The following is an 11,932-nucleotide window of genomic DNA, read 5'->3' as shown; positions in this document are numbered from 1 at the left end:
GAGAAAAAAAGAGGAAAAGACAGTGGTCTTGAGAAAATAAAATCAGCCTTCTTCTTCCCCCCTCCTTTTTTTTTGAAGATGATTTTTTAATTGAAGGCAGAATCTCTTGAGTGCTCCAAGGGGGGGAAAAAGAGTTTTTTAAAAATAGTGTGTGCTTTTTTTAAAAAGAAGAGATCCAAGAAGAAAATAAAAGAAGAGGAGGAGGAGGAGGAAGAAGAGGAAGAAGACCGCTCCCCCCTCCTCCAACCCAGCCCCCCCTACCCAAGTCCAGCTCTCCGGGCGATGACCGTGTAAATGCCAGGGCAATGTCCCGTCGCAAGCAGGGGAACCCGCAGCACTTATCACAAAGGGAGATTATCACGCGTAAGTTGTCACTCGCCTGCAAGCCGGAAAGTCTGGGGAGGAGGAGTGGACGCGCTGGGGCGGCTGGAGGGGGGATCGGGGGGTGCCTTGTGGAGCTGACCAGCGGAGAGATGGGGAGACACGCTGGAGGGTCTGCCCGAGTTAGGCAAGGAGGGAGGGCGGCGGTGGGTGCGTGTGGCTGGCTGGCTGGCTGGTTGGCAGGACGGGGGGGGGGAGATGGGCAGGGGGAAGCAGGCAAAGTTTGCCTTGAATGTGCAGGCAGCGCGTGGACGTAACCGGGGAGGCTGCGAAACCGGCTCCGGAGGGAGTGATGGGGGGCTTGGAGGGGGGAGGCGAGACCCTGGCTGGCTGGAGAATCTGGAGTGGGGGGCTGGCCGCTTGGTCCAAAGTTGGCCAGCAGATCAGAGCAGCAGCAGCCGGGGAAAGAGAGGTGGCTGGAGGGGGGGGGCGCGCTTAATGGGAACCACATGGAGAGGACGCCTGCCTGGGCCAGGGATGGAGCGGCCAGGCCGGCGTGGAGGGGAGGAGGAGTGGGGCGCTGGAAGGCGAGAGGCTGGGGTTAGGGAAGCCGCGCTCGGTCAGCCAGCACCAGGCTGGGGGTGGGTGAGGGGGGGTGTCAGCTTGCAGGTAGCCGGGCAGCCAGGCGATCCCCCTCCCAGGCTCCGCAGCCAGGCGTGTGCTTGCTCGCGTGTCTCTACCTCGCTCTCTCCGAAACGGAGGGCGGGGGGGGGGAGAAGCGTGTGAAACGGAGAGCAGTGGGGGGGGGGGTGTCTTACGATCCTGCTCAGGAAGGGAGATTGAGCGCAGTTTGCAGGAGGCACTTTTGCAAGAGCGGGAGGCGCTGGAGGGGGGGACACCCCCCAAAACAGCCTCCAGGCAAATTGGGGAGGGGGCGCAAGAAGTGATCCAGAACTGGGAAGGGGGGCCGGAGTTGCATGTGCAGGAGCTCCCCGGGAGTCGGTTTGCCTTAGTTGAGCTTCTATTTGCAAAGCCTCCGGCCCTGCAGATTGGGAGGGGGGGAGCAGGAAAGAGAGACGATGCAAGATCCCCGAGTTCACTTTGGGGTTGCCTCGCAATGCAACCCCAGCAAGCCGGCAACCTCTGGGAGATTTTTGCCCTGCACCCTTGCAAAGCTTCCTTGCAAGCCTGGGCTGCTCTTGGGAGGCCAGGTGCAATGAAGGGACAGCAGAGATAAACAAGGACAGCTACCCGGTGCAGTGCTTGCAAAGGGTTTGGGAGGGGGAGAGAAGTAAAAGCCAGATCGCAGCCCAAACAGACCCCCCCCCAAAAGAACAGCTGCCCTCCCCTTGCAAGCTGGGCAAAGCAGCCCTTGAGCGCATGGAGCTAAGCGAGGTGGTGGCGGCAGGGAGGGAGCTGGGGGGGGGGGCAATGGGAGAGATGCTGGGGAAAAAAAGGAATAGAATATTGATGTTAAATTTTTACCAGAAATTTAAATAAATAAATAAATAATAAATAAATGTAGCCCTGCATCTCCCCCCCCCCCCAAAAAAAAAAACCCCCTAAGACTAGCAGCCATCTGCCAGCAGCATTTGGTGACAGCGGTCCCCTTCTCTCTCTCTTCTTCATTCTTTGTTACAGCTGATCAAAAAAGATGCTGTTTGTAAGAATACATTGGAATTATATTGCTAGGCGAGTGATGCTGGGATGGCATCCTTGTGGCTGATTCTCCCCCCCCCTTAGTTTTTTCCCCCTCCTTTTCTGCCCCCCTCTTTCTTGACCCCCCCTTTTATTAACTGGCTACAACCCCAATGAAGATGCATCTGGTATTGGCCTTTTAATTGATTTTGAGCACTGTTTTTGGCAAGGGGGAGTTGGACCACTCTGCTGAACCATCAAATAAAGTGGATTTTTTTTTTTTAACCCACCAAACTAGACCAATCTAACCCTTGACACCTTTTGGGCAAAGTGCATTTTTCTTATATATTTTTTGGCTTAGGAATCCCAGCCAGTTGTAAATTTGCTTTGGGGAAAAGGGGGGGGGGGAGAGGCACTGAGAGATATAAATCCAGATCATTTCATGTAACTTGAACCTTTGTTTTCTGCATGGCTTTGCAAGTGCAGTTTGGCTTTTGTGATGGGAGAATAGGGAAAAGGTGGCATGATAACCCTAGCAGCAAGAAGCAGGCTTCCAAAATCTTGTTGCCTCCAGTCATCTTTGGGGGATGAGGGTAGTTAGGGGGACTTGATGAAAAGCAGCTCCCTCCCTCCCCCCCCTGCTTTTGTATTGTGAAGATGAAAAGTGAATGATTTGGGGTGCTGGATGCAATAGAAGGATTCCTCCAGGATCTGGCTGTGTAGGCTGACTTAATGGTGATAGAAGTTGTAGGCTGGCATGGCATAGAGCAAGAACCTGCAAGCCAGTAACCCCCTTCTCTCCCCAGTTCTTTCATTTATCCTTCCATCTGGAGGGACTATAAGAGACATCAAGGGTGGCCTCTTGAACTGTGCAGGGAAAAAGAAAGATAATAACCAGAGAGGTGATGGGCAAAATTGTGTGTGTGTGTGTGTGGAATTAGGGGGGAAAGATAAAGAAATGCCTGTCCACGTTTGAGCTACAGAGTTGTGCAAAGATAGCTTTCACCAGGCAGGGGGTAGAATAGTTGGACCAGCTTCCAGGAAGGACTTAGAAATTATTAAAGAGGAGCCTTGGTGTTGTTTTTTTTTTTGTTTTTTTAAAGAAAAAAAGAAAGAAAGGGAGAAATCCGGATAAGTTTGACAAGAAGCACAAGCAAGAAGAACCCAATATATAAATATATATGAAATCTCTTCTTCTTCTTCCTCCCCACCCAACACACTCTTCAATGAACCTGATGTTGTTTTCTGCGATCTGCAGCTATTTGATGGTTCACTGTCAAGCACTTGTCAGAAAAAATTGCATCGCATTTCAGGGCACACAGCTAGGTGGGATAGGGTGAGTTGCAGGGTAGGGAGAACAGGTTTAATTCTCATCCCCCCTTCATTAGGGTTGATTAGATTTCTGCCCTTATAGAGGCTGAAATAACTGCTGCCGTGCTCAATGACAAACAAACAGGGAGTGTGTGAGTGTTCGAGGGCCAGATATTGACAGTCTGATCAGCCTGTCTATGTTTATTCTGAAGTAAGTCCCACTGAGTTCAGTGGGGCTTATTTCCAAGTAAGTAGCCAAGGATAGTATAGATCCAGTCCACTGCCAGGTTTGTTATGGGTTAAAGTAACTGCCCTCTTACTGTATTGTTGTGGTATGTCCTTTCTGTTTAGAGGTAGGCTCTTGTGGCTTCTACACCTCTTTCCAAATGTATCCCTGCCCTCCTTGGGATAGATTAAGAGCTGATGAATGAACACATTGGGTTTTTGTCTCCAGTAATGTCTTTACTGTGAAAATATAGCAAATTACGTAACAATTTAGAAAGTGAAAATGAGATCTCTGTTGAAGCCCAGCCAGAGATGTTCTAGGTTCTTTCCGTGTGAAAGATGATAACACTGGCTGGATGTTCACAACAGGTTTTCTACTTTAATAGCTTTTCTCCCTACCAGCTAGAACTGGGAGGCTTGAGTGCTCAGTTTTGCAATTCAGAGATGGCAGGAGATGCTGGAACAGAAAGAAAACAACCTTCTTCTACCAGCAAGAGACCTTCATTCATAAAACAGTGTTAAACCCACCTAAAGGAACTTCTTGAGAAACGATTGAGACAAACACTAGGCATTCCTGGATAAAAATATGAGATAATAATACTTCTGAAGTCCTTTGTCAACAGGTGACTTGCAAGGATTTCTAATCTGACCCCCGGTGATTCCCACTGTGTCCACAGGATCTCAGTTGAGCAAAAACACTCCTTTTAACATTTGTTTTGAGTTTTCAAGATTTCTTTTAGTCAAAGGTTTTCTGCCATTCAAAGAGAGTCCAGGGCCTGACAGGCGCAGTCGCACACAACCTCCAAGGTGTAACTAAAAATTAGCTTAGGAAGACATCTGTAGAGATGGCTGAAATTTTTTGGCGTACCTGGAGGGCTGTACACACACAGTCAAGGCAGGTGTTACAGGCAGCCTTTAGAAGGGACTTCGAAAAGATTGTATTCCCTGTTAACTGTATTTGGTTGGGGTCATGCATCTTCCATTTTACTTAAAATTGTAGCTTCTAAAACTACTCCTGCTTTTGAAAACAATGCAGCCTCTCCACTCTATCGCCTCTCTCTCCCCCCCCCCCCCGTTGGACACTTCTTCGTGTTCTGCCCACTTTTGTGCTTTCATTGAGTGGTTCAATTTGCTTAGCATAAGAAACTGTTTTGGGAATGACTGAGAGGCTATGAAACAGCTTTGCTTTCCCTTGGTAGGCAAACACAGCAGAGAATATTTTGTCAAGCTTCTTGAAGCAGTTTAGTAAGACTGGCTAAAGATTCTTTTTTTTTTAGCCATGTGTTTGTGTTCAATAGACAGACTTGATTTTCTGTGTGTGTGTGTGTGTGTGTGTGTGTGTGTGTGTGTGTGTGTGGTCCTTATCTGGCATCAAATGTATTGTGGTGTGTGTTGAACAAAGGACTGTCTTGCTGTGCTTGAAACAAGACCGATGACTTGAATGCATGCGGTTTAGGTAAAGGAGGCCAAATTATCAATGTCACTGACTCCCGTTGACACCTATTCTGCCGTCCTTATCAGAACTAGCTGCTGAGGCTTGATCCATTTGTTTAAAACATCTTGCACAAAAGCTTGACTTTCCCCTTTTACATTTCCTATCTAGATTGTCCTGCACCCTCTTGTTTGTTGATACAAAATACTTTCCAAAATAAACTTTGCTAGCTTTCAGCTGAATTGCAAGTCACATTTGCGCCTTGTGGTGCTCAGTGGCTTCTCATGACGGCTAGGGGGCGCTCATAGCCTATCTCTTGGATGATTCAGGTTCCCAGCACCCATAGGGGGCAAGGAAATGATAGGTAGAAGCCAGTCAGTTTCTAATGCTGCAAAATGTTTTAGGTGTAAAGTTGTGGTATTGATTTTCATGCCGAGATCTATATGGTACAAGATGAGAGAGATTGCAAACTAGATAAATCTATTTTCTAAGCAAATTATGACTGATTAAGTGGCTCTGGCAAGATAGATGCCTTTAATTAAAATTAGTTTTTTTAGGTGTCTTTTACGGTCAACAGCTCATCTTTGCTTTCTTAGTCCCGCGTTGTTGGATTAGCTGTGAGCGAAGGATAGGCTCATGCACACATATGGAAACATATGTGCATACGGTGATTAATTCATCTTCTGTGTAGGTTTAGATTGGTGCATCTTGAGCTTTAAAGATTGCTACAGTGGCATGTATAAATACAATAATTAAGCACCGTAATAAAAAGTGAGTCAAACTAAGTCCTTAAGAAAACACGATCCTCCAGGGTGTGAACATGTACCTTTTCTCCCCTTCTGTCTTTTGTATATAGGGTATTTATGTAGACACACAATCAATGAAAGAATTACTAAGAGGAATAGAGATGTATGTTGAGAATAGCAGAGATGAACCTACACAATTAAATCCTTCAAAAGCTATGCATTTACTAGTGAGGTGTGTCTGAGTTCAAATTAGTACTCACAGAGATTTATCTGCTCTCTCTCTTTGTGCGTATGTCTATGTACATATACACAGATCTACCAGATGAACAGTTAACAAAATAATCCACTTGAATAAGTATTTATTGTGCTGAAGATTCAGTGAAATCAGATCCTTCACTGTCTGTGCACTAGTGTAGGCTGTGCTTGTGAAAATCAGTTTAGGGACACATAGATTTTTCTACCATGAATATGTATTCGGATGAGCATGCAGTAAGGTAGAAAAATAATTATCGGAAGTGTCCCAGAATTATGTGCTGCAATGAAGGGGCAAAGTGTTCAAAATGTGCCCAGTATGTAGAAGAAATACATAATGTATTTAATATGTACATACGTACAGTACATTGTCCGGGTTACCTCTTAATCCTTTTAGCATGCCCTCTTTCTGAGAATAATAAATGAACAGAGGCATTTTCCTTGAAGAAAGAAATAAAAATCCATGCACAACCCCCACACATACATGCAAGTTTCGTGTGTCTATACTTATCAGTGTTCCCATTACTTGGATTCACCTTGCTAGAGTGGTACATCATTGGGTTGTATGTCATATCAGAGAGAGAGAGAGAGAGAGAGAGAGAGCTGCTTTTTCTGAAAATGCTAAAAAGGGACGTTTATGAAAACGTATGTCAAGCTGTAGTATGGCTAACTCTTTTACAGATTCCATCTCATTTTAGGGCAAAATATATAGGTGGACAGAGTGGGGAGCTCCATTTGAGCTTGAAAGAGAATTAAATGAGGTCCGACAAGGCTTCGCTCTCCACTGGACAGGGCCTGCCATTTATCACATAATTTCTCGGCTTCATTTAGGATCCCCATCCAGTTGCAAGCTTATAGTCAATGGGCAGTTCATTTGGGTAATGTGAAAAATGAAATGATCAGAAAAGCTCAGAATACTAAGCTCTCCCCCTCCTCACATTTTGGGGGGAAAAAAATCTTTGTTATAGAAACCTCTAACTTGGTCAGTAACAGTGCTTCAATCTCAGCACTTAAAACTTTTCTATCGTTACCTATTTCTGTATCTGATAGAAAAGCAAGATCTCAACAGGTTTTCTTACTAAACCTTTCACTGTATTTAACCTGCAGTCTTATTGTCTTTCAAAAACAATATTTCTTCCTCTTTGGCTTATCTCCTTTTGCGGGGGTTTTACATAAGCGCAAACCCTTTTTTTGCGGGAAGGGGAAGAAATTGCTGAAATTAAAGCTGAAGAGATGAATGAGATCGGACAGGAAAAGAAGGGGCTTCTTGAGGGGCCGTAAAAAATTCTCTTGAAGTTAAGCAATGCCAGAAAAATAATCACAAGCACTCTTCTATAGGCATCAGAGGGTACAACCCACCACTGAGCTGTAGAGCAGCTCCCATTCATTTCAGTGGGTCTTGAGAACTCTGGGAAAATAGGAGAACTGAACAGTCCTGCATGCAGTTGTACATGCTCAGGACTTCTGTGGCACTCAACTTGTGTGCATGATAATAATGCTTGTTGCGTACATCTTCAGAGCTAACGGAGAGTGGGCACCACGGATAAATGTGTGATTCTTCCAGCGGCTGTTATAGTGACACCTTCCTCCTTTTCTGCTTATTTACTTTCATAAAATGTCCTCATGCAGTCCCAAAGCGGTCCTTTTCCACCCTCAGTTATCAGCCTCGAAGGCGGTTGTGTATTCACAGTAAGTTACAGCTTCTCAGCATCAGTCAGGTTTGTCCACTGCCTCCCTCCTTGCTTGGGGAAATGAGAAGCTGCCAGTGAGGAGCTATTTGCAGGGGACTCCTAAGTAGCAGGGCATTTCTAACTCCCCTTCCCCATTCTTCCCAGAGAATATATATACAGTATATGCAGTACGGTATGCGTGTGTATCTAAAGTAGGTTTTTTTTGAAAACAAGCGAAAAAGAGAACACAGTTCATGCAGCAGAGACATGCGCGAGGGAGGGAAGGAGGGAGGGAGGAGAAGGCAGGTGCTGTGGTGGCAGCCAGCTTAGAAGAACATCATTTTGGGGCAGAAGTAACACCAGTTTGGGGATTTGAATAATGGTACAGCATTCACTGGGGCTGATGGGAGCTTTATTTATTTATTTTTGCGTAGGCAAGACTTTTGCCCCAAATGCAAATAATTGATTTCATTTTTGTGATCAGAGCTAATGATCTGTGTTTTGTGGGCTTGGAAGCTGCTGGGGGGGGGGGCGGGATAATGTGCATGCATGTCTGTGTGTGTCTGCGAGGGTGAGAGAGGGAGAGAGAATTATGTTACAGGAGGAATAAATAGAGAGGAATTGTTTGCACAAAGTCACCTCCACTTCTTTTTTTGGTTTGTTTTTTATGACGCTGGAATAAACCGACCAAATCCGTTTGAGTGTCGAACACCCCCCTTTCTGTGAAACTTGAAAAATAGGCCCACAGAGTTTTGGTGTGAGTGCGGTGGTGATTTACAATCCCCCTGAATCTGTCTTTTGAGACAGAAATTTGACAAAGGTTCCACCTGTGTTTCAATCCGCAACAGAAATCAAATACACTGATTTTTTTTATTTGGCTTTTTCTCACTTGTTCATATATTGCCTCGAATCTATAGCTAGCCTGTTTCAGTACAGCAAGAAGTATAGGAATTCAACTTACTCATGTGCACTCCTCCTTCTCTTGGAGTATCCATTTCCCCCCTCCTTTTTCTATTTAGTTTTAACTAAAACAAATCTATTCACACAGGAACAAAGAAAGCTTTTGTATCACATCATCTCAATCCTTGATTTATCTGTGAAGATTTACAGCTTTCGTGGTCTATACAAGAACCTATGCATTTTAGCCTCTCAATTGCAATAAATCTTTCTCTTCCTTTCCCCCTCTGCACTCCAAGCAACTAGTTTATTTAGCAAAACATACATCACCCTTGTTCTGTTAACGTTGTACGTACACAGCTTTGGATTTAAATAAGGGCAGAGGAAATTCTCAGAGTGGAAATGTAGAGAGGAGTGCTGGGGTTCTCCTGGGTGTACCAGATGCTGTAGGTGACCCCCATTTCATGCAATTAGACCAGCCATTTTGTTAGATGTTAAGTGTCGTTAATGAGGTCAGGGGACTTTAAGATTTATGTTTATGTGGGAAAATGCTGGACATTTATTTTTACCTTGTTCTTAGCTCATTTCACTCCATCTTTGTGTGTGTGTGTGTGTGTGTGTGTGTGTGTGAGAGAGACAGAGAGAGACAGAGAGAGATGGTAGCAATCAGTGTTCTAATGTATAGACTAGTTCTGCAAAAGGTATATGACCCTGTAGGTTTACTAGGGAATGCTGAAACTCACAGCGGTGCCCTTTGCAAATGCATTTAATCTGAACGAGCAAATCCAAGTTCTCCATTTGAAAAATCTTAACAGTGCTTTCTGTAGTTATTGGAAGCCATTAGCATCTAAAGCTTGATCGGTAGTCTTTGCAAGGCAGCCCAATACTGAACCCAGGCAAATGTGCTGGAAAACCTACATTGTGGAGCGATAGGCACAGCTAGAAGTGATTGGCACCTGTAAGTCACAGCTTTAGCAAGCAAGACTAGAGGATGAACAGGTCATGGAGACTGAACTATCTTCTTCCTTTCTTAGAGCTCCCTAGTCTTGCAAAAAAAAAAAAAAAGTGCATTTGAGTTCTCATATGCTCAACTTTGTGCCACATGTTGGCACAAGGCAGAACATGGGAGAGAAACTAAATGTACATTCTAGCCAGTGCAGGCTTTCTGCAGTCGGTCTGCAAAATCAACTGGCCCATAGAAATAGGTTATGCACAGGTATGTGTCTGGCCATGTATACTTTGGTCAGTTGCCGGTGATCAGGAAACTATTTATAAGGCTGCTATAAACCAATTTATGTTTCTCATTTGAAAATGATCTTGGAGCTACCACACACAAGTTAGTAGGGCTTTTGTGGACCTGCTGATACACCTGCTGTTTTCTGAACATGATCTACCGCCTGGGATAAGCAATCCTGAGCGACTATTGTTTACACCATTGTGCTGCAATACCTTTTGTCCCTCTGCCTCCATTTTTATTTGTGCAGGGTGCCCTTTCCCCTTTCTCTTGAGTTTATTTTCCATGGCCCAAATGTTTGCAAAATGGAAGTGATGGCACCTAAAGTGTATACCTAAAACATGAACTGAGCTAGACTCTTAGTGGTTTAGACACAGTAAGCATCTCTAAACATGATACTTCCCAGCTTGAGAGGAAATTGGAGGCTAAACATGGGTGCAGGTGGAATAGCTAGCAGATACAGAATGCATTGCACAGAAAACTTTTAAGCTAGAGATGTCTTCAGAATGATCACAGCATGGCTGACCTGAGTTGTTTTCTTAGGGACAACAGTATAATTCTGAAGGGATTGTGTGTATGTGGAGGGAGATAAATGCTGATGGAGTCACAGCGCCATTTTAAAACATGGCTGTGTGGGCAGCACCTTAAGATGAAAGCCATTCCCTCCGAGGGCAATCCGGTAAAGCTTTTTAGCAGTAGGGCTTCTGGTTTTGTGGACACCACTGAGATTTCAGAATTCTGGATCTAGCAGCCTGGGAGATGCCAGGAACAAAAAGGAGGAGTTCCTCACATGGGTCAGGAGCAGGAGATTCTGCCTGCCATACCTTTTGAAGTTCGGATTTCCCTGTAGAGGGTGTGCAGCTGGCAAATGCTGCATGATTCATCAGTTCATCATTACAAAACGCAGTCAGATCTGGTTAATCTGCAGTCTGTTCATCTGGATCGGTGAAGAGATTTACATGGTAACCAACTTCACAGTACCCATGGCGATGGCAGCACCCGCTAGCACCTCTGTATTTATTTTCGTCGGCTGCTGGCCTCTCTTGCATCTTTATGAGTTTGCACAGAACCTGGACGGAGGCAAGATTCTTAGGCAGCAATCTTAGGCAGCAGGAAGACAGTGACGGCCCAAACGATCAATTGTTCTGCCCATTTCTGGAGAAACATTTGTTCCCCCCCCCGTGACAAAATGAAAGGGGGATAATGAGAGAGCACGTAGTTATCGTTTTTTTCCCATTTATATTTTTGTCCCATGAGTATGATTGACATATTTTGAAATGAAACATGACCCTTAAAGAGGGTAGCCAACACCTTCTATTTTAAAGGGAGGCACCTCAAAACGTGAAGGCAACCAGCACGTTTATAGAACAGGTAGACCTGTCAGTGCGACTTGATTGACTGTAGTTCCCTGTTGAATGTATGGTCAGTGGCAGACTTGCTGGGACATGCAAAATGGTTTGAAGAAGCTTGATTTCAAGGAACCAAAGGGAGATATTTCCATCTGACCTCCATGGTTCCTTGGGTTTTGCTCAGTAGTCCTTCTAAACAAATTCTTTCCCTGCGAAAGAGATTTGAAACTTGTAACGTTCGATGCTGGTTGCATGTGATTCTCTACATCCTGTCCTGGTCCGACTGTACATAACGAGAAAAACTATGATGGTGTTTCCGCCCTCAAAAGAGTGCTGGTTTGTAGAACCAATGCTTAATTCTTCATTAGGCTGCTGAAAGGGCAACCTGTTTCAATCAAATGGAATGGGAGGCTTTTGGGAACTGGCATCGTGTCAGAGATGACCATCCATTTTGCAAGGAATTGTTGAGGAAGACGAGGAGGGATTGTGTGATAGGCAGGCTTTAGAGCCCCCCCCCCCCCATTCCAGCAGAGGCCTGCTCAGATCCTCATGTGGAACATTTCTTTTAGCTTCATAGCACCTGGGGGCAGTGTGGGCTACTGGTGTGTGTGTGTATTTGGTGACAATGTTGTACATGTATTTGTGTGTGCTTTTTTCCAAAATTAAATAGTTCTGTTAATAGAAGACGTCGTCATAGTAGCATTCAGAAAAGAAATAATGGATCTGGCCTTGTGCATGTAGGGCCACTACATTGGGCCCTAGGTCTAGGGTCTGGGAACCGTCATTGAGTATTGACTTTAGAGGATACGTTCAGGCACAGTGAGCTTGGGTGTCATTTGAGTCCGTCTGAGAAGCCA

General features: G+C 45.1%; 1 protein-coding gene across 4 annotated transcripts in view; it reads left to right on the top strand.

Moving 5' to 3' along the window:
* Positions 1 to 305: 305 nt before the first annotated feature.
* The window catches only part of BCL11B (BCL11 transcription factor B), a 154,468-nt gene continuing 142,841 nt past the window's right edge, over positions 306 to 11,932 (top strand). For all 4 annotated transcript variants that reach the window (XM_066612236.1, XM_066612234.1, XM_066612235.1 and 1 more), the window contains exon 1: positions 306 to 363. In XM_066612236.1, the coding sequence (XP_066468333.1) occupies positions 306 to 363 (58 nt within the window). The remainder of the gene's footprint in view (positions 364 to 11,932) is intronic.

The sequence above is a fragment of the Tiliqua scincoides genome, chromosome 1 (genome assembly GCF_035046505.1).
Source record: "Tiliqua scincoides isolate rTilSci1 chromosome 1, rTilSci1.hap2, whole genome shotgun sequence".
In the NCBI taxonomy this organism is placed as follows: domain Eukaryota; kingdom Metazoa; phylum Chordata; class Lepidosauria; order Squamata; family Scincidae; genus Tiliqua; species Tiliqua scincoides.
Note: the sequence above shows the minus strand (reverse complement) of the source record. Positions and strands in the feature narration are given on the sequence as shown.